Genomic DNA, 22,791 nt, shown 5'->3' with positions numbered 1-22,791 from the left:
TAATCAGGGGCTTGTTAGCCCCGGGCCAGTTTAAGAGAGGGTAGAAGCCTCACTACAGGGGAGCCTCACTCAAGACTCCAGTGAAGCTCCTGTGATCATCACCGGTGGATGTTTGTGGAGTAGAGGATGATCAGCTGAGGAACGGGTCAGATCGAAACGCAGCTTTTAAGGAGAGGATTTAGGTCCAGTGTTCAGATTTCCACCTCTGGCAAAACATGACACTGAATCATACATTTATAGCCTGAGCGTTATAGAACTGCCAGGGCAGAATTATTAATTTAAAGACATGCTTTTGTATTAATAATGGAGATTCATAAGTTTGTACTTTTGTGTTTTGGGAGCAGCAAAGTCAAGCTGTGGAACGTCTTAAAAATCTATTTACATTCATATCAAAATAAGTCTAATTACACATGGCATTTCAGATGCTATTAAAACAGTCAGTGTTTGTGTTAGCTATGCTTAAAATAACAAGACTTAATTGTATACAGAGCTCATTTATATTCATGTACACAGAACTCATGTTTGTTAGTTCCAATATTCCTGAATATTAAAACATTGTCCACATAGAGTAAAAGCTCAATATCTAAACCAATATGTTGCTTTCAAAAGAGTTTGAAACTTGAAGTACATTATATAAAGGTTTCTCTGTGTGTGTATATAATGAGTGAAAAAGAAAGCCATGTTATCTGGCTGTAGCTGCTCCTCTGCGCCGTCATACAAACTTTCCTCGGTCGTTGTGTTGCAGTGCTGCTTTTGTCTGCGTCACAGATCTATCAGAGGCTTGATTAGACTTCAGGGTGCCAGCTCTGTGCACCGCCTCTCCCCCGCTGAAGATTCAGATTAAGAGACCGCAGTGCCAACTCTACTGGGGGGGATGTTGGGGGGTAACACTACCAGCCGTGCCAATGCCCTACTTTGACTCAGTGAGTAAGCGAGAGGAATGTGTGCCACGTGCAGTGGCATCCTCCAGGCAAGATGACTTTGAACTCCCTCCCAGCTGAACCCACAGATCTGTGTCAGGGTCCCATTGTAATATCTAATGAACACGGCCTTCATATCCTCACTGCTCAAAATTAAGAGATTTTTTTCCCCCTCTCACGCTGATAAGAGGAACTCTGCAAAACAGCTGATAGAAAGCGCTGTGTTTCATTAGTGTGCAGTGATTACAGCGAGAGGATGCCGCCCCTCCAAATATTGCCCAGGGATCAGAATCCAGTCATTACTTATTCATGGTATTCACATATATTACTAATCATAATACATTTATTCACATATTCATTTATTTGCCCCCTGTAGTGCGGAATGACTCTCACACTGACCCCTCAAATTGTGTTATTAATCTTAAAATTAATGTGCGGGACATTGCCCAAAACGCTCCAAGACAGTTCAGAGCTAATTATGGACTCAAACAGCAATCTCCTTTTGTCTCAATGTTTTTACAAAGATATGATAGATTTCTAACATTTTGAAAATTAAGAATAGCCTCATTAGTCCTCATTAAGCCTCATTTTTTTAGATTGTTAACAATACACTGGGCTTTGAGCAGGTTTCATGAGCCTCATGTGGCGTAAAAATGTTCCCATACTCTTAGACAAGCAAAATATATCTAAATCTAAATCTCAGCAGCAGTAGATTTCTCTCAGTGGACATTAATGTTTCATTATTTGGAGCTTAAACATTTGTAAGATGTGTTCAGCTGCAGTTGGTCTTCTGAGATTGAATGTAGTTATAACCATAAAATTAAATGTCTGTAATCAGTGGGCCAAAGGCTGCGGTTAGACTTGTCTTTTCAATACTTTTGTGATTGATTGAACAAACTGGGTCTTTACTTGCTTTCCTTTTTACAGAATCCATTACTATGAGGGAAATACTGTATGTGTTTAATGATACACAGTGATGTGTTTGGATTGTTCCCACATCACTGTTCAATGTCCAGCCTCCCCTAAGATATAAACAGAACGTGAGTGTGACCAACTCAGGATGGAGTCTGTCTGTTCGGGTCACAGTGTGAACAGATCTGACAAAATAAATCCTTTATGATCACATAAAGTTCAGTCATGGCAGTATTTAGATTAACGATCGATTTGTGTCCCTCTCCAGGTTGTTGATCTATGGCCAGTACTGCAGCCACATGGAGAACGCCCAGAAGACACTGGATGAGCTAATAGCAACACGCGAAGACATTAGGATTAAAGTGGAGGTAAGTGTGTAGAGGTAGTATTGTTCACCACCGCCCATTGATTTATGTGCAGGAATAATACACTGCGCTGTAAAAAGTCAATACAAGCTTTTACTTTCAAACTGAGGGAGAATAAAGGAGCAGATAGGGTCCAAGAACCTATAATATGTAACTTAAATCAACCTCATGCCACCAGCCTGTTCAGATACATAGTATATAGTAACCATTATACTGTTTATATTGCCTCTAATAACACATTCATGTTACAGCTGCACAACAGGAGCAAGTTGATAATATGTAATTTATTTTATTTACACTTTTGTTTACTTTAGTTTCGAATATCTTCTAATTTTTACTATGACTGTGAAGTTTTCAAAATAAAATAAACAGGACAGCTACAGTAGCATCTAAACTAATCTAGCTCCATGGAGGTTATGCAAATCCAGTTTATCAATCAATCTGACATCCTCTTACAGAATCACGACACTGTTGAATAAATGGTTGTTGTCAATGTTTTCATGCGGAAATTATGATGAAATCAGAGAGGCGAATAATGTAATTTACAAATATTCCCTCAGAACTATTTAATTAATAATGATGTAATAATATGTTACATTGCACATGATTGAACATAGCCCTTTTTACATAGAAGGCTAAAGTGGCGGGGTACAGTTGACTTTGTAGTGAGTGACTTTTCTTGTTTATCTTTAAGCCTTGTTAAATGTGCTCAAGAGAAAAGGTTGCATTCAATTTCTGATTCAAATCTGGATGATAATCTGAGTCCATTTGTGCTGCAAGAGCTCCCTCTTTGAGCACTGCAATTATTCCTCTCTACTAACAGATTCTTCAGTAGACTCTGAACTGATGGTAGCAGAATGCTAACGCCCTCCTGTTATAGTGGGATTAAGGCGGATCAGAAGTTTGCAGGGCCATAGAAATGACACTGGAGCTGTTGACAGAAAAAATGGGGTGATTACAGTGATGGTAGCTGACATTGAGATACTCTCTGTCAAAAAATAGAAGAGCTTTGTAACAGGGTAAAACAGCTTCTCACAGTCTCCTTACAGAAAATAACTTGTATTTAAAGAGGGATAAGCTGTCCCTGTTACTGCACAGTTATAGAAACTGAATAAAGAAGTGCCTACGCAAACCACTGTGAGGGAGCCTTATAGGATCATACTAACAAAAGACAGTTTCTTATGGAGCCAATGCAGTTTATAGAAATGTATTCATTAGTCAGAGGAATTTCTCAGTCAGCATGAAGGGTAATTGTGTCACAAATGGCTGGCACAACCCAAGCTTTTGTGCCCTGAAAGAATAAACTGGCCTCGTTGTTGTTAGTGGAATGTGCCTCCAATGTGTCCCAGCAATGCAACAAGACATAATGAATTATTAAACAATGAATGAATGCTTGTTAGTAGGAAATGTACTATGCTGCATTATGCAATGTGTAATAATTGCCCTGCTGCTTGTGTCGTCGTTTCACAGGAATGTACTATGAAAGTACAGGAAGGCAAGTTCAAGCTGCAGGATCTTCTGGTGGTTCCCATGCAGAGGGTGCTGAAGTATCACCTACTACTGAAGGTAGGAGACTTTTGCCCGCAAAACCTACAATTAAGTCATTTTCACAGAGTTAAATCCTACAGAGAAAAAGTACACGCAACAACTAATATTTTAAAGCAAAAGGGACCTCAGAGCAGTTTCAGGATCTTTGAATGTTCCACAGCTTCTTTAATTTCTAAAGAGGAGGGTCCTCATCTCGCATATGGAATTTAGTACTCCTCACTTTACTTTCCGGCTTTTAAACATCAAACAGTCACCGCCTATAGGCTTCAAAAGTTTCTCTGAAAAGTATGTGGCTTGCCTCTTTGTCAAGGACCGCAGCAGTAGTCACAGCATGAATCTTAAAACTGCAACAAAGAAATGTAAACATCTCCATAGAAACTTTTCAAACCGCTCCTGCTGCTCCAGTTTGTCACCTCCTCATAGCTCCAAACCTCTGCCAAAAGTACTGGTAAAGCACATTCCATCCATGTTCTCAAAGACTCCTGCGCTTCTTTGTCTGATTTAACATCGGTACCTTTTCAGAGTTATCTCAAACTAAATGAGATGGGTGCCCCCCTCTGTGCCTTTGAAGCATGTGCCATCATCATTTTTGCTGGTTGTAACATTTAAAGGAGAGTTTAAATGAACACATGCTGTTTAAAATAGACAAATTGTGATTTGCTGTTTAAGTTTGAACACATCATAAGATATTTAAATTACCATACAAAGCAATTATCTGACCTGATCACACCCATTATATGACTCGGCATATTATAGCTCATCCAGTATATTACACACTTGGCACGAAGTGTTGTGGTATGAAGTCAGAAGACATCTTTCTCCAGATGTCTGTTTCTGTCATTGAGCTTTGACTGGTGACAGTTGTTCCTCTGGATTTGGCCGGTGCTGTCATTTTCCAGACTTTCAGCCTTGCCACATGAAATTGTGATCATTTCTGACCAGTCCATCACCAGTTTGGGCACCAACTATTTAGCCCTTTTGGAAACTTTTATTGTAGTTTGTAGCTTTAACAAGTGTTTTGTGGTGCACACACATACTGCTACTTGGCATTTAACCTACTACAATTTGTGCTTTTTTCATTTATTCTCTCCATTATAGTTACTTTGGACTCTACTGCAAATATGTATAATGACATTCTTTTAATCACAAATAGAAACTAACAATATTTGAATCACAGGTCCAGCTTTTTGCTAATTTGTAATCAGAAGAACAATATATATGAATTATCTTATCAATATTCTTAGTGTATTACTGACTACACATAAAAACACTTCTTTATTTTATTCAGTTGTTTAGTGTCTACAATAGACAGTATAACTAGCTACAGTATCATTGCGACTGGTCCAATGTGAAACAATTATTTGATTCATTGAAGAGAGTTGACTCAAAGAAGGTTTAACAACAACAATTTTAATAAATGATTAATTATTTCAAATGATATATTTAATAAAACATTCCAAACATCTGCAGGATTCAGATATGATGCTCAGCAGCTTTTTTCTCCATCTCATATCTTTAGAAACAGAATACATTTGAGCTTTTCTGAATGCTGTTCAGACATAATAACTAATTATGTTATACTGACTGCACTTTGGACATTTGTCCTTATTTGATGACATGTTCAATTAAGCAATTAATTGATTCATCTGATATATAATGTATCAATTAAATTACAATGAAAATAATCATTTACTCTTTCCATGTCCCTCAATATGCAAATGCACATAACGTCTACTCACAGCTCAGTCAACATTTTGTGCCTTGAGCTCCACTTCTGGTGTTCATGTATAAAACAAGCTGGCCAATGTAACATGATTAATTGACTTTGCATCTCAATTATGGATGAGCATATGAGTTTATGATGCGGTGCATAATGGACTGGGGTGGGGGCAAGTGTTTGCGTCAGGTGATTGAAGGTCTACCCACAGAGTGCTGTGACTTCTCTATTCTCTATTAGTTAGAATCGAACCCCTGCAGGAGTCTCAGCGAGGCACTGAGGTCAAATCAACCGTGCACTAATCAGATTAAACGCACCCCATTTCACTGCTTCCCACAGCTTTGCAGTAAAACACTGTATGCTGTGGCCCAGGGGCATGTCACACTGACAAGTCCTGTTTGTGTGTGTGTGTGTCTGTGTGTGTGTGTGTGTGTGTGTGTGTGTCCGTCCGTCCATCCAGCCAAGCCTAAGGGCACATCTTCAGTTGATGTTGCATGGATACCATCACAGTAGTGCTTCTGTATTTAGTCACAGTGAGAACACTTTATGTACTGTGGCTGCTTTTAAATAAATGTGAATTCAGCAGAGTCATCTCAAAAGTAATTCTCCTAACACAGAGTTTGAATATCTGATGGATTTGCAGTGTTGTTACAGTCAAGTGATGATATGTTTCATCTAAACGTCAGTGTATGTGTTGTACAGCGGGAATAATAGTCTCACTGATGCAAAATTAATAGACCACGACATTGAAAAGATCTGCCGAGTCAGCGGGTAAAAATAACGTGAATGGAGTTAAAATGGGGTCCACTAACAATAACTTTCCTCTTAGTTGTACTTTGGTTTGTTGGTGGGAAGCCAGTGAGGGATGATGTCTCTGTCCTTGCACTAATGACTGCTATTGGTTGTTCAGGGCGCCTGCACAGTGGGTGGGACTAGGGGTATGATATTCAGCATGTTCACACCCTATGGTGAGGCTCATTGCAAGGCCATTTAAAAGGCCTGCTGAATATTCTAAATAAAAAATGGGGGAAAAAATTAGGAGAATGTTCCAGGAACAAATAAAGCTGAAAGAAGCAAGTTAAAAGTGTAGAGTCTATATTCTGCTCTTGTTATCACAAGCTTGATTATATGTGTTAAAGCTAACAGCAGGCTGCAGCAGAACTTTTAACACTTCTGACTGAGTGCTAATTGAGACTGTCTGGGTTATTTTAAGATTGGATACAAATGTGCAGTTCAGAATATGAGGCATTTATCTACCGCTCTACCAAGATGTCTTGTGTGGACTAAACATCCCCATCACATGGGGATTCCAGCTGTCCAGTGACAATGAAAACCATCCTAGTTATTATAAAAGTGGCTTTCTTCAGTTTGCTTTTTTGTTTTGTTTTTCAGTCTTGTGAAAACATGTCGGACACAAAACCACAGAAAACTTGGTTAACCCCACTTGATGCTGCTGCGCACTAGAATTTTAAAGAGAGCAGTTTATCTATGTGTCACGTATGATATTTTTTTTATGACATTGCAGATTGGATTTGAGAAATGGTTGCAAAGCTAATACCAATGATATTTTTATTTATAAAACTATAACATACATAAAACTAAAGACACTAAATCTCACGGAGGCTCAGGAGCATTTGATAAATTACCCCAATCATCCCGTGGAGGAGACAGGAGGAATACCACCGCAGATCAAAATGATGTAACATATGTTTTATTGATTGGCTACGAGGAGGGCAACAAGATTTTCAGGGAACAACGCATTTAGCATTATCTTATTACCATGAAGAACAGTCTGACCTGGAGGCAAGTTACCAATCTTCCCAGCTTCCTCTTGTCTTTTACATTTAAGTATGTTGTTGTTGATGATGGTGCTCAGCTGCATCTTGTTCTCAGACATATCAGTGTCACATCCATAATCACAGTAAAGAGCATCTATGCCTATACTTTATATCAGTTTCACTAATCCCCTCTCGTTACTATAGCGTCCAATGTGTGCATCAAGCATTTCAATAGAACACGCTGTGTAGTTAGAGACATCAGAGGTGGTGTTTTGTCTTGATTTTTAAAAATACAACAGGCTTTACAGTCTCTCAAACTACATTTTTTAACTCCATAATAACAATAATCTCCCTCCACAGGAACTTTTGACTCACTCAACTGATCGACCAGAGAGACAACAACTCAAAGAGGCTCTGGAGGCTATGCAGGTCTGTGTCACACATGTGTTTGTGATGTGTGTGCTCATAAGTGCACTTGAAAGAAACATTACATAATAACTCCACAGTGCCCGAAGCCAAAGATGTATAAAATGTTTCATGCAGCTACTGTGGCTCACAGTAGCGTAAATCTACCATGATATGACAGATGTCAGAAAGATTTTTTAGTCTGAAAGAACATTTGCCTCGCTCTTTCAGGACCTGGCCATGTACATCAACGAAGTCAAGAGGGACAACGAGACACTGAAGAAAATCAGTGAATTCCAAAGTTCTATAGAAAATCTTGTAAGTACTGTGAACAGCTCTGTCACTTCCTTTAATTGTAGAGGAGTTGTTTTGTTGTTTTCCTCCCAGTTTGTTTAATGGCCCTGAAAACATATTTTCTTAATCAGCTTCTAACTATAGGAATGTACACGAGCATGTTTTAAAGTTAAAGTTAGAACAATACTGCTTATTTGGATTTTTACTTCTCACTTGTTTTAAGTACTGTAGAAGAAGCTGGAAAAAGATGAGGGCATTTCAATGGGCCAATATTAACAATATAAGAATCGCTCTTCAAATGGGTTTTCCTCTGATGTCATTTTTTGTTACATTTATATCATATATTATCCAATTTTCAGGTTTTCTTTTGTAATTTGTAATGCTAGATAGAAGTCAGTTTTTCTGTATAAAACCTAATACACCAGCGCTAATGTCGTCACCTTGCTGGAATATAAAGTTTGTCAGAGTGATTAGTCACTGAGCATCACAGAGCACTTATTTTAGTATTTTCTTTCATCTGCTGGGAACATTTTTCTACCACCTGTCATTTTGCAGAACATGAAACTGAGAAGTTACCTTAATCCCAACATGATGTTCACTACCTATAATATTTCTAACAGTGTTTCTAACAATATTTCTAACAACACATTTCTAACAATCCTGTCTTTTCTTCTTTCTTTCTGTCTGCCTCTCACCATGTACACTCTTTCTGTCACTCTCAATTCTCTTCACGTTTTCTTTCCTGCTGTTTCTCGCTGAGCACTTGAGCCATAGATACAGTAAATCCTGGGGGAACCACCAGTTGACGTTTTCTTTTTAATCCAAGCTTGATATTTGAATTATACGAATCTAAATGTAACTGAACAGGGAATCGAATAGTTTCCAGTTTGTAACATATCTATTTGGATTCTCTCCCAAATCCTGATTCAGCTAAATAATGTATGATTTCTCATTAAATGTAGAAGTGTAGTACAACAGTGGACTTACTCTCAGTGTGTCTGTGTGACCTAAGCAGCAGGTGAAACTGGAGGAATACGGGAGACCAAAGATAGACGGAGAGCTGAAGGTTTGTTCCATCGTCAACCGAACAAAACAGGACCGGTGAGTATCAACTCTGCAGAAAAATTACAAAAGTGTCATTTTTTCACCGCCAAAATGAACAATGAATTTTTGTGTGTATATTCTTTCAGGTATATATTCCTGTTTGATAAAGTGGTCATTGTCTGCAAGAGGAAAGGCTATAGCTATGAGCTCAAAGAGATTATTGAACTGCAGATGTATAAAATGTCAGACGACCCCATGAACAACAGAGACATGAAAAAGGTAAGAAAATAATCCCTTTCGGTTTCAATAAAACACAGAGCCGAACCGTTTCTGACGCAGTGAGACCTTTCTCAAAGGCAGCCGAGCTAGTGCAGGTGATGAAACATCCCATGTAATCATTACAAATGTTGCCCTTGAGCTGAAAGAGAGTGTCGATGGTAATTTCAGATACGGAACTTATGAGTAATGCATTGAAGTGTCAGATATGCATTGTGCTCGCCCATGCTTGAAAGATCATGTAAATGCAGCGAAGGTGATTTAGGATTTATTAAATATAAAATAAAAATGACCGCAGTGCATTCCGCCACCAATCTAACATGGCTTATGTTTTAAATCTGCATGTTGTCTGTCCATGTTGCATGTGTAACTGGGTCTTTCTCTGGTGTCTTTCTTTTTGCATGCTTACCAGTCGAGTGGAAAAATGGTAAGCTCAAAGTGATCCCTTTATTTAACTCATCTTCTAATAGTGGCCTATATTTGGCAGTGGTGATTTTTAGGGTGTCATGCCGTGATTGCATGCACACCCGCCGGCTCTGTGACTGGCTCTCCAGCTTTTTAGTCAGATGCATCGCTAAAGCATGTGGAGCATCTTTTAGTTCTGATTTTAAATGTGTCCATATTTACAGTGAGTTACAGTATGTGTATATGTATGCGCAAAATACAGGTATGAAAAGCTTCTGTGTTTATCTCCACCATCTGTTGTTCACTTGCTTTTCCTCCCCAGTGGTCCTATGGTTTCTACCTGATCCACCTGCAAGGGAAGCAGGGCTTCCAGTTCTTTTGTAAAACTGAGGAGACGAAGAGGAAGTGGATGGAGCAGTTCGATATGGCCATGTGAGTATGATCGGGATAAAGCTCTGTCTGTCTAAACCAGATGACAACCTCATGACATTGATTTTAAAAAAACATTGGCATTTCACTCAAACATATTTCATTGCAAAGGAAATATTATTGTCTGCCTTGTCCAATTAGGTTGCCTCATTCATTATTATTACCTTTCAGGTCCAACATCAAGCCAGAGAGAGCCACAGCCAATCAGCATAACTTCCAGATGCACACATTTGATAAGAACACAAACTGTCGAGCCTGCAAGATGTTGCTGAGGTAACAACCCCAAAAACTCTGCTGCTGATGTGCACAAAAGGACATTGATATCCAACAATGAATAATGAATGCATCCACACACAGACTTTTCCAAAGACCATCCTGGCAATATTCACTAGGAACAGAGATTTCTTTTTCAGTGTTATTTGTACAATCTGGGCATAATTTTATGTGGACTCATGTAAAAAGATACTTTATACACCCTAAAAATGCTTATGTAACAGTGATACAATAATAAAGTGTTTTATTCAGTGGTGGAGGAAGCAGTCAAATTGTTAACTTACATAAAAAGTAGCTCTTTTCACAATACTATGAAATGTGAAAATACTTTATTACAAGTAAAAGTCATACATTGAAAATTATACTTACATACATAAACATAAGTAACAAATATTATGAAATATGCATATGCCTATTTCAGAGTATAAAATTATCATATTGGTATACTGAATATTACATTGTATTATTATTATCACCATTGTATTAACTTGTAGGCAGGAATTTTATATGAAGTACACTGAGATGGAGCTAATTTGAACTACTAAACAAAACAATCTCCACCCAAGGTCTGTTTATACATCTATTGTGGAGCTTTAAATTGTGTTTCACAGTCCTCGAGGACTTTTGCTCAGTTGTCATGGAGCTGTAGATATTCAAACAGACAGCAGAGACCCTGTGGTCAAAAGCTCCAGAACAAATGAGTAAGTGGAATTTGAGTGGATATTGTTTGGTCAACTGCAGATGCCAAGGCCAAGAGAACTGATAAGCTTAATTGTAACAACTTTCAGTACTGTTGAGCTGTTTGATCCATCATATTATAGTTCATCATGTTTTATTCTGCTATTTCTTTCTGCAAAATTAATAGTGACAATATGACAACATTGGAGTAAAAAGTGCAATATTTGCTTCTGTTTTAGGTATTAGATATACCTAATTAAAGTAACTGAAAAGTTCAGTACTTCACTACTGGTTTTATGCAGCAATAATGAAGTACTGCACATTATTATAAAATGTAACACCACTAAAAGTAGTGTGTAAAAATTTAAAAACCCCAAGAGCAAAAACAACAAGAAGAGCTAAGGCTCTAAATTGTAGAGACATTTGGTGAGCAACAAACAAACAAACAGACTGAAATCACAGAGGGAATGGTTTTTGGCTAACATAGTCCCTCATTAGCGTCCTGTAAAAGCAGTCTTTGGAAAAATGTTCTTCTAAATCTGACTGAGGCTGACAGATGATTTTTTTTTTATTATCTTCCGCACAACACTGTCTCTGTCCCTAAACACACCTCTTCCCATGTGAAAGAGCTGCCCTACTGCAGCAGGGATAACCCATGTCACTGAATCACCACTTTCACCTCTATTACAGTCAGTCGGCTAAACTCCACTCTGTGTATTGACCCACAAATTTCATGGCTTGGCTGACCTAAATTCACAGAGCCAGTGGAAGCAGGGACCAGCGTTCTCACTCCCTGCTAGATGCTAATTACTGCTGCAGCCCCAGCGGATCCCGTTGTGATTTATGGCACTTACTATTCAACATGGCAGTGTGCGATGCATGCAGTGTTATAGTATCCGTAACAAATACTGTTCTGAGTACGTGGTCTTAAATTGAGCGAGTTTATGTCGTGATTTTTAAAGGATTGCAGAATAGAAATGGTGGTGAATGCATAAACAGGTCTAAAGTAACAAGCAGCCAGCCCCCTTGTGTGTTGCACTTACAAGAAGTTAATTTGTGTCTGAGACACTTCCTGTATGCTGCATGTATACTGATACATGCATATGTGTGTGTGTGTGTGTATGTGTTTCCTCTAGGGGCATCTTCTATCAGGGCTACTTCTGCTCTCGTTGTGGAACAGGAGCACACAAAGAGTGTCTGGAAGTGATCACCATCTGCAAAATTAGTAGGTTTTTCCTCTGCTGTTCTAGCAGAAATTCTGATTTAATTTTATTTTCCTGAGATAAAATTTCTAAATTAAATTGTTCATTGAGTAATGTGTGACAGACATCATAATGTGTATGATATTGTAACTTAAGAGGTTATTTTAATTCTGAGTCGTGAAATTTAATTACATGGGTTCAGTGGAGTTCCTGTGGGATCACATAGTGTTTCTGGCTTTAGTATCCAAGAGGGCCCTCTTAGATTCTAAACCAAGGATATAAATGATATATTTTTTCAACTGATAGGGCCAGAATGAGTTATTCCTAACCTTTTTTGGCTTTTAACCCCTTAAAATGAAGCAATGCCTGCTTGTGACACATCATGATAGATTCCATGTGTCGGTGGGTTATGACAATTAAAAATTGTCCAATCATTCACAAGAAAAAGTAGCAAAGAGTTCATGTCAACTGAAGTAAATATCATTTTGTGAAGCATAGATAACTGTTTTGCTATGTTCTTCTGTCTGATCATGTTAATTATCTCACCACCCATCAGATAAATCTGGGTGCTCAGAGTCTGTTTGGGAACCACTGATGTACTCAACATGAATTCAGATAATCATGGGCCTGTTTTCACCCGCTCCCATAGTTCCTCAGGTCAAGAACACTGACATTCTTCAGTCAACCAGAAAAGTAAATAAAATAGCAAACAAAAAACGGGACTGATTGGGAATGGTGACAAATAAAGGTGCCAGGCAGAATAGAGCACAAATATAACACTTGCATGGTATTATGCTGTGTAATTTGGCTCCTTCTGCTTTATCTGTGGTTGCTTTACATCCACTGTTTGAATCCTCTCTGACTGTCTCCATATCTTTTGTCCTTTGTTTCAGATCCTCATGACTTGGTGAGTAGAAACACATCAGTCAACACAGTATTTAACAATATTATCTTCTTTACTACATCCCCCCATTGCCAATTTACCACTTAAAGATGTCTTTTTCTTCATAATAAAAGATTATGAAGAAATGATACTGTCAAGAGATTTGTTTGGTAATTGCGTGTCATGTATTCATGTATTTCCTTTCTTTTTTATAGGAACCTGGAATGTCATCAGGTAAGAGCACTTCCTGTCACCTAAACATGAGAAGACTTTGATATAAAGCTGGACATTCAGTCAGCTGTCACCCTACAAGTTTGTAATAGATGCATCTGCTGTTGAATTGCAAAGCTCTCTACTGCCATCTAGTGGACATAACCTCTACTTATGAGCCACAACAACATTATCAACCATAAAGAATGGGTGGCAATATGTGTATGGATATAAAAAATGTTATTTGAAATTTAAAAACTACAAGACCTTTGGAGTAAGTAAAGAGTGTCATTGTTGGTTCACAGTATCTTGAAATAATCAATACAGTGCTCAGGATAGGGAGAATGAGATACAGTTTGAGATTGCACGCTATGTTGCTCTTTGTAAGTTTTGCTTTGTAATTTCTGGCCTGTTCACCTGATAAGATACTTCAAAGAGGACAGGGAAACAGATACAAAGCAACAAAGATCCTGGTCCAGATTTTAACCCAGGATATTATGGTTATACTGTGTGTGTCTAAGACCACTGCATCACTTAGAGGGCAAGATTTTTATGCAAAACAGTCCTGCTTTATCAGCCTAAATCACTATGTAACATGCAACACTGGAGAGGGAAATCCAAACTACAGTAAGCAGTACTCTGAGATCTTTGCTTCTTTTCTTTCTTGATATACAATAAATGACAATAATAAAAGCACCACAGACTGCCCAAAGAAATAAATGCTTTATCAGTCTAAATCACTATGTAACATGCAACACTGGAGAGGGAGCTTTGTAGCTCAAATGGAGCTACAAAGAATGCAACTTGTTTATCCCACTTAGCATTGTCAACACTGTTTCCAGGTCCCAAGATGGTGGCAGTGAGGAACTACCACGGCACACCAGCACCTCCAGGGAAGACGCCTCTCTGTTTTCAAACAGGAGAATTTATAGAGCTGCTAAAGGGAGATCCTGACACCACGTGGTGGGAGGTACAGCAACGTAATTTCAATCTGAAGTATCTGAAGTATATACCACTCTGACACGTAGTATGATGTTAGCTGGATGTACTCCAGAACATTAAGTACTTGTTTCAGATGCAGTGAACAGAGCAAGACTCATAGCCATTTTTGTCCTGTCGGGGTTAGTATCAAAAAGAGTCAGCACTTCAACCTTGTAGTCATTGATTCATGTTTAATCGACTGTGCTGTAGTTCAGAGCCAAAATAAAACTGTCCAAATACTGCCAATTTAAATGAAAGAAAATATCCTGGGCATTATTTAAGGTACGTATTATTACAATAATTTGAAATCAAATTAATCAAACCTGCTATATTGTAGATATGTAGGCATTGTTTTCCATTTTGTATGAGTTTTTGATTATATAGACGGCTTTTGAAAAACATGTATTACGACTTGGACTCTACAGTGGTCCCATTCAAGTGTTTAAGAGAATTAATGTCTGAGAGTTACAAGAGTAACCCTGTCCTTTACCATTTATTGTTACCTGACATGCCAAAGACAAGTTGTGTGTCAGATAGTGGTAAGGAGCAGGTTCACCATGTCAGGTCAGACAACATGTTCATCCTCCACAATACTACAGTAGCCCATAACAGACAAAAACAAACACTTGTTATACAGAGGGTCGATCACATTTCAGCTGGTTGCAATCTGCAACCTCACCACTAGATGCCACTAGATCTTACACACTAGTTCTATAATAGCTTCTTCAAAACTGCAGCACAGGTGATGATTAATATTTTATGGTCATATTAGGGCTAGGGTCAAGCAGTTAAACTGTGGGACCTAAAGACATTGGAGGCCATAAACTAGCACAGTGGAAAACACAAGGGTATATTGTATGTTATGTAATATATTTTAATTAGTTAAAGATTAAAAATGAGAACCAACAGTGTCACAGCTTCTTTTAATATTTTAACTGTGTTTCATTTTAAGACTAGAGGCGTATGTACGTTCTTGGTTATTCACACATGATAAACAGGGCCTGCTTAATTTATGGTTGTTTAAAAGTACTGTTGTTGCTGTAGGCATAAAAATGGTATCAACACGCCATTTATGTTTGACGGCCACCTATTTGTGGAAAACAAATCTGTTATTCTTGCATAGTCTAAAGTTTTGGTATTAAACTGTGTTAGAATGCACTCATTAACATTTCATTTCATAACAGGCTTAATTTCAGTACCACACACTGTTCATGCAGTTTTGACGAGCATTGTATTTATTCTGATATATGCAGTAGATTTGTGAAATTAAGTGTGCAAAAGGTCTGAATTTGAACTATGAAAGTCAAAACTTCAGATTTTTATCAGGGGGATAATTACTTTTGCTGGAGGGCCCTGGATTTTGCCCACAGGCTGCTATTTGCCCACTACTGTTTTAGGGATTTTTACTATATATGCAGGAAGCATGGGGCAAGAAGTGAGAACAACAAAGTACTCCGAACAGATTTGAATCAGGGATGTTGTGGTTATGTAGTCATAGGTCGTTAGACCACCTGGATGACTCACATGGTGAATCATTTGTGTATGATATAATACAATAGTGTAAAGTTATATTCCTGTTGAACCAAAGTCAAATTCTTTCCTGACTCACGGACACTATGAAGGCAATCCCTCTTCATCTACCCTTAGCAATGCTATTAATCCTCCTTTAGGCCAACTGTACCTGCAGACCCGGAGGATCTTCTACAGAGAATTAGACTGGATGACAGGAGCTGTACTTATTCACTACTCACTCCGGGCACTTTTGACATTCCTGCTGAATCACTGACTCTCATACACTTTCAGCTTCTTTTAACAGGCTAGCTTTTCTCACAGTGACTCAGGGCAACTCTCTGATGCCATTAATTTAGACTAAGTGTATTAGGTTATCCCTCTACAACATGACATTTTAATCTCTCTGTGCAATGTCAACGAGTGTGCTGAGCTTAAAAATGGATTGCTCGAGGTAGCAAGTGTCCCTGTAAAGTTCCAAACTTCTCTTTTAGGTGTCTGATGTTGATGGCTGAACTTAACAGATGTTTTAATTTCATTGTTGGTGCAGCATCAGTGTGTGATGTATAATGTGTATTAAGTTAAAGCCAGTATATTGCTGCACTTAATCTGTACTGTATATCTTGACTGATAGTTTTTTAAAAGTTTTAATACATATATGCCTTCATTGTATGAGTTTTGTCTTGTTCTTCCAGGGAAAGCTGATACAAACACAAAAGAGTGGCTTCTTCCCCAGTTCATGTGTAAAACCTTGTTTGGACCCAAAGGTAAATCGCCTATATATGTACAGCTGGTAGTGAATCATTGCAATGTGTGTGATTCCAGGCTCTTTAATATGTTGTGTGTTTTATTTGTGACAGCCATTCCCGTCATTATCTAGCCGGCAGTCCTCAAGGGAAGCAGACTACTATGGATATCCTTGGTAAGATCCTTTACTTATGAGGGTTGTAAATTTAAATTGGGTCATCTTCACACTTTTAAGGCCCTTTTCACTATATACTGCTATTACCCTGAGGTCATTATCGTTTAATTACTTTAGATCCATTAATGTTAACAGTCTGTACTGTTAACTTCATGCACTACTCCAAATTAAAACAAACTGACCCCGGACATAACCGCTATCAAAAGATTAATTACTGCACAGTTGTTTGATGTCTAGAATTTTTAAAGCCTTCACCATGTCATTCGATTATATGACTTTCCATTTGGAGGTCACAATATTTATTCTCTGCTTCTCTGTAGGTTTGCAGGGAACATGGAGCGCCAGCAGGCCGACAACCTCTTAAAATCTCACAGCAGTGGGACCTACCTTATCAGAGAGAGGACAGCTGAGGCAGAGCGGTTTGCCATCAGCATCAAGTGAGTGTTTCACATTTTACAGTAGAGAAAGAGAGGGAAAAAAATCTCAAGGGAAGATTTTTATCCACCACTCTTTGGGGAATAAACCTTCTCACGGGATGGCCCACTCAGTTTTTTCACTGCATCTTTTAGCTTCTGCTAATTACCATTCAGTAATTGCTTTTTTTTTATATAAATCCTGTTTTTTTTGTGCATTTCCTCTAAGACAATTCTTCCAAAGAGAAATAATGTAGTTCTTAGTGGAGCTGTCATACAGTGATGCATTGTCTCCAAGTCTTTAAGACAGCTGCAAGAGGTTGATGAGGTCAGAAATTAGAGCAATAGGAAAACTTGTGAAATGACTTAATTTTGTTCTACAAGACTTTCTAGTATATAACAAAACATCTGAACATCTTTTACAGATTCAATGATGAAGTGAAACACATTAAAGTCATTGAAAAAGACAGCTGGATTCACATCACTGAGGCCAAGAAGTTTGAAAGTCTTTTGGTAAGTCATTTGTACTGCTTCCCACACAAACATGCCTTAGGTACCTTGAGTTATGTCAGCGTGAAAACAGAAAAAGAAATGCAAACGCTCACAGGTTTTCTGCTTTTATATGACAGGAGCTGGTGGAGTACTATCAGACCCATTCACTCAAAGAAAGCTTCAAGTTGTTAGATACCACATTGCGATATCCCTACAAATCGAGAGAACGCTCGCTAACACGGGCCAGCACACGCTCACCAGGTAGGTCTTCTACAGGTCGGCTTGAGGCAAGGACACATGATGGGATGACTTTTATTATGCACTCACACCCAAAGATTGAAGATGGAATTCAATACCAATGCTTCCTTGTTACCTGATGTAGTTTGTTGCAATCCAATGTTTCAAGAACAACAGATGTGCTTAGCCAGAGGGAAATGAAGATACTTAACTATAACCTGTACTATGCTGAATTTTGAAAAGTTGCTTGTGTTGCTTAATGAACAAACCTATAGGCCTTATCTGGATATATGATAATCAGAATAATTTATGCCAATATGTGGATTTACAGTGGAGATTTGAAGTGACTAACACTTGTCTGACTGGCGAAAAGTTAAGATAATTCAAGTTTTATAGCGTACCTACAGAAGACAAGATGTAAGATGAACTATATTCTGTATTACGGTCATTTTTTTATTTTATGTAGGATGTTTTAGCCTGCACCTGATGGCCCACAAGGCAGCACATCCATGCTGTTCCAGATCCAACAAACTCTCCTCTTAGCCCTGGTCTTCTTATTCTGGGCAACATGGCTTTTTCCCAAAGTCGCCATTCCATAAGGGTTCAAGAAATCTCTTTTAGTTTCCTGATAGGTCATGAGCTTTGGGTACTGACCAATGGAGATCAAAGAAGTGGCGTGTGGCCAAAATTAGTTTTCTATGCAGGGTGGCTCAGACATTTGAAAGGGGCTAGAGTGCTACCTTCTCATGTTGAGAGGAGTGAGTTGAAAGGAGTGTTTCGGCACCTGGATGTCTTCCTGTGGTGATAATACAGACACGTCCAGCTGAGAAGAGACCACAGGGTTAACCCAGAACACGCTGGAGGGATTACATGTCCTATTTGACCTCACAATCAACCAAGAAGAACTACATGATAAATGGATAGATTGATGGATGGATGGGTGGATATTTCAGTCCCGACTGACAGCACATTATTTGTCAACTTATATAGCTGCCTGCCTTTATGAATGATCTTGTCATTACTAATTTGAGTGAAGAGACATTACAATTTGCAGGTGCAGCTTACAAATCTGATCCCTTGCCATCTTGGCTGTGGATGTAGCAAGGGAGGGTAGAATAAATGAGACTGCCTCCCACTCTCTTTGTCTTCACTTGCTCTCTTTTCCTCCCCAGGCCACTGACTCTCCTGACTCATCCGGAGAGGAATGGAGGGAGGACAGGAGGGAAGGGGGCAGAGAAGGAGACAAGCAGTGTGAAATAGATAAAGAGAGAAAGACAAGGAGGAAGAGTTTGTCAGCTAACTCAGAGGCCTGTGGACTGGCTGTCTGAATTGGCTGCCCTCTCTGTCCATTAGACTGTATGAATACTGGCTGTGGCTCTGCACTGGCTTCTGTCCTGCACTGGCCTGCCTTTATTCACTTTACAGGAAGACCCAGTTGGCCATTACAGCATGATTATTTCCCCCCTGTTTTGGCTGAATTTGGAAATGAATGGACACAATTGAGTATATGCTGATGATGATGTGCTCTCACTCTTTGTCTGTATACGTTGGCACTTTTGATATTTTTGTGGTTGCAGCCACGTCGTGCCCACGGCTGCACACGGAGACAGTGGTTGGATTAGAAAGGATTTATTATGATTAGGAAGCATCTATGATCATACAGTGTAGTATCAGTGAGTTTGTTGAGGGCTGATTACAATCATGGCCAATCACATCAGTTCCTCTGTTCTCTTTAAAAGCAGTGCTTTCTGCGCTATTATGTAGTCTCCTCATGCCTTTACATCAGAGCATTAACTGACAGTTCCCACAATGATCTTGTTTACAATCCAAAATAATTGTAGTTCTGTTAATAACAGATTCTTGTTATGAGTGAAATCATGACACAAAAATTGTGAAGATTAAAGTAATGAGAGCAGAGCCCACTCTTCAAATGACAGACAGAACTTCAATACACTTGGCTTTCCTTTGTTTCTTTTTTTTATTCTCTGCTTCTCTGGCTTGAGCTCTGCATGCTCCTCAAAACAATTTCTAGCTTTATTTCCTTCTCTTTCTCTCCTCTCAGCAGCCACCTGCGCCTCCTACAACTTCTCCTTCCTCAGTCCACAGGGCCTCAACTTCTCTTCTCAGAGCTCAGCTCCCTTTTGGTCAGGTACTCTCTCTCTCTCTCTTTTTCTGTACTCGCTCATGTTGTCTCTCTGCACCCCGTCGCCTCTAATTTCATAAGCCTCTGTACTCTCATCCTCATTACTTCCTCTCTGTGGCGCTCTTTTCTTTAATGAGAGCATTTCATTTTTCTAACCAGGATGACATTCCCTCATTAAATCAAGAAAAGAAAACCAATTTCCTCCCTTGATGAAAGAACTTGTCCTTTCCCATCATGCTCATTTGTCATTGTGTGACTACACTGTGTCATGCTGAACACCAAACTGGCCATCTTTCTTATGCTCCATCTTCACAATTAATTATTACCACTGTGTCCAGTAAGACCTTTCCCCCCCTCAACCACCCCCACATGCATAAAAACGATTGTTTATCACCAATACTAGCATTTAACAACTTAAATTACGTACAAAGTTGACTGTGAAATTAGCTTTTTTTATGAATGGTTGAGCTCACATTGTTTCCATTTTCACAGTGTTTACTCCTCGGGTGGTCAGTACAGCAGTGGCCAGGTATAACTTTGCAGCGCGAGACATGAGAGAACTGTCACTGCGAGAAGGAGACATCGTCAAAATCTACAGCAAGATCGGGGGAGACCAGGGCTGGTGGAAAGGAGAGGCCAATGGACGAGTGAGTAAACCGTCACCATCTGTTCACTCATGGAGGAGGTTAAACTGATTGGGGTAGTACTTTAAAAGCAGGTCCTGCTGTTGCTTTATGAAGTTAGGGATGTGCATAAGGCTAAAGGAGTGTTTGAATTTAACAATTAAACCATTAATATTAAAAGCATGCCTAAAGGAGGTAGTTGAGAGAGAGAAAAAAGTAAAAGCCTTGGCTGCTGGGAAATGCGCCAGTTTAATAGGTGGGCTGTAAAACTGGATGTGATGTCAGCTTTTTATTCTGGAGATGTTCTCTATTAGATTGTAAATTTAATGGTGTTAATGTGTTGCTATTGAGTCAGAGCAAGGGTATCCACTTAACTGCTGTGTAGCTGAACTGGGCTGTACTCTGGCTGTCCAAGTGTGAGCACATTATAATAACATGATACTCTGATGGAATGTAAGGTTTTGAATTGACAGTGACATCTTTGTCATGTGGAGACCGGGTCTTATTAATTGTCAGAAGAAACCACTTAAGTGCCTATTAATGACATGCTATTATAATATGACATGCATTATAATCAGAATGTTATTAGATTAACTGGACCACTTCAGGGACTGGTCTGAGTGGCCTGAGTGGAAAATCACCTAGAGTAGAAAAGGCAGCCACAGTGGAGCTACAGAGGAGCCCCTCCCTTGCAGAGTGAAAATAACAGGCTCATACCGCACAGCAGCATCATTTCACTTCAGGTCCATCGGCTCCTCCTTTCCTAATTTGCACATTTGGATTCAATCATAATGCGGAAAAAACCTAGTTTTTAAAATATCAGCATGAATACAAAGGCCTATGATCAGATGTCATTATCCACATAGCGTATCCAGACCCTATCAGGTATAAAATGGGGTCTTTTACATTTGGTTCTTTGATTACTTTGAGCATCAACTCTTAGTTCACTTTACTACCCCAACAAGTAGGAAAAATCGTTGCCTAGCAACAGCTGAAATAGTGATTGGAGTAGCCTTCAAGTATTTTTTTTAGAACACGGATGAGGCTGCTCTGAGCTGTGCAGTTATCTGTAAATAATGCTCCTCCGGCCAATCAGAGCACACTATTCAGAGTGGCCTGAGTAATCTGATGCATTCATGCACAAACAGTAGTTAAGGTCAAACTGTCATGGTGTTTTATCAGAGGCCCAGTCAACATCTGTTGTTTGTATTTGCTTATATAAAATATAATTACTGTTTTATGTTTCAGATCGGATGGTTTCCCTCAACTTATGTGGATGAAGAAGGAGTGCAGTAAAGCTTGGATGTTGCCGACCTGGCTCCCTTCAAATCAGGAACCATCTTCTATCTACTGTTCTCAGAGAAAATCACTCACTCTCTCCAGGAAAAAAAAACTTTTTTGTTGTTGTTTTTGCCCAGATACTCTTTTTTTTTTTTTTTTTTAATCCAGCAAGCGTTGCTCTATCTTCAGTTATGCATCAGCTTTGCTTTTGTTTGTATTTTTCGCAGGATGTCCTGTTTCATTTCTGTACAGGAAAGAAGAAGAAGAAGAAAAAAAACTTTGTTGCTGTGTGTCAGCCTCTGTGTGCTCTGCAGTGGCTTTATTGAACACAGCAGGAAGTGACTGTGGATAGCTTTACTTTGAAAAGGCTCCCCTTTGTTGCAGGTCTATGCGAGGTGAAATAATTGTACAGTATAGATAATTTATTGAATAGAGATTATTATCATTACTAATGATTATTGTGGGAAAGTTGATTTTAGTAAAGAATCAGACAAGATAAAACTAAATTAAGGAGGAAAAAAAAAAGACAGACGCTCAGTTTTCATGTCGAGAGATTTTGCCTTAGTTGTCATGGTAATGCCTTGTGGGCTGACACCACCGGAGGGAATCGACTTTGTTGACTGGTTTTACTTCTCATGTATGCATGTGCCCATGTGCGGCCCACACAAACACACACACACACATACATACACACACACACACACACACACACACACACAAACACACACAGACCAATGTACAGTACGGTGCCTTTGAAGAATGGTCGTTGCTTACTGAACCTCAATATCAGCCAGTAAAGAACATCTGCTGTCCCCAAAAAAAGACCGTTTGTCCACATCCAGAAGATGTCG

At 39.0% G+C, this 22,791-nt stretch overlaps 1 protein-coding gene across 1 annotated transcript in view; it reads left to right on the top strand.

The window, feature by feature from the left end:
• The window catches only part of vav2 (vav 2 guanine nucleotide exchange factor), a 184,103-nt gene extending 161,463 nt beyond the window's left edge, over positions 1 to 22,640 (top strand). The window contains exons 9-28 of the mRNA XM_053339379.1: positions 2,101 to 2,200; positions 3,668 to 3,763; positions 7,601 to 7,669; positions 7,877 to 7,963; positions 8,955 to 9,040; positions 9,130 to 9,262; positions 9,987 to 10,096; positions 10,265 to 10,366; positions 12,181 to 12,269; positions 13,140 to 13,153; positions 13,345 to 13,363; positions 14,182 to 14,309; positions 16,525 to 16,596; positions 16,690 to 16,751; positions 17,072 to 17,188; positions 17,590 to 17,677; positions 17,794 to 17,917; positions 19,956 to 20,042; positions 20,529 to 20,683; positions 21,908 to 22,640. Coding sequence (XP_053195354.1) covers positions 2,101 to 2,200; positions 3,668 to 3,763; positions 7,601 to 7,669; positions 7,877 to 7,963; positions 8,955 to 9,040; positions 9,130 to 9,262; positions 9,987 to 10,096; positions 10,265 to 10,366; positions 12,181 to 12,269; positions 13,140 to 13,153; positions 13,345 to 13,363; positions 14,182 to 14,309; positions 16,525 to 16,596; positions 16,690 to 16,751; positions 17,072 to 17,188; positions 17,590 to 17,677; positions 17,794 to 17,917; positions 19,956 to 20,042; positions 20,529 to 20,683; positions 21,908 to 21,955 — 1,786 coding nt within the window. The 3' untranslated portion in view covers positions 21,956 to 22,640. The remainder of the gene's footprint in view (positions 1 to 2,100; positions 2,201 to 3,667; positions 3,764 to 7,600; positions 7,670 to 7,876; positions 7,964 to 8,954; positions 9,041 to 9,129; positions 9,263 to 9,986; positions 10,097 to 10,264; positions 10,367 to 12,180; positions 12,270 to 13,139; positions 13,154 to 13,344; positions 13,364 to 14,181; positions 14,310 to 16,524; positions 16,597 to 16,689; positions 16,752 to 17,071; positions 17,189 to 17,589; positions 17,678 to 17,793; positions 17,918 to 19,955; positions 20,043 to 20,528; positions 20,684 to 21,907) is intronic.
• Positions 22,641 to 22,791: the final 151 nt, after the last annotated feature.

The sequence above is a fragment of the Scomber japonicus genome, chromosome 19 (assembly GCF_027409825.1).
Source record: "Scomber japonicus isolate fScoJap1 chromosome 19, fScoJap1.pri, whole genome shotgun sequence".
Lineage (NCBI taxonomy): Eukaryota > Metazoa > Chordata > Actinopteri > Scombriformes > Scombridae > Scomber > Scomber japonicus.
Note: the sequence above shows the minus strand (reverse complement) of the source record. Positions and strands in the feature narration are given on the sequence as shown.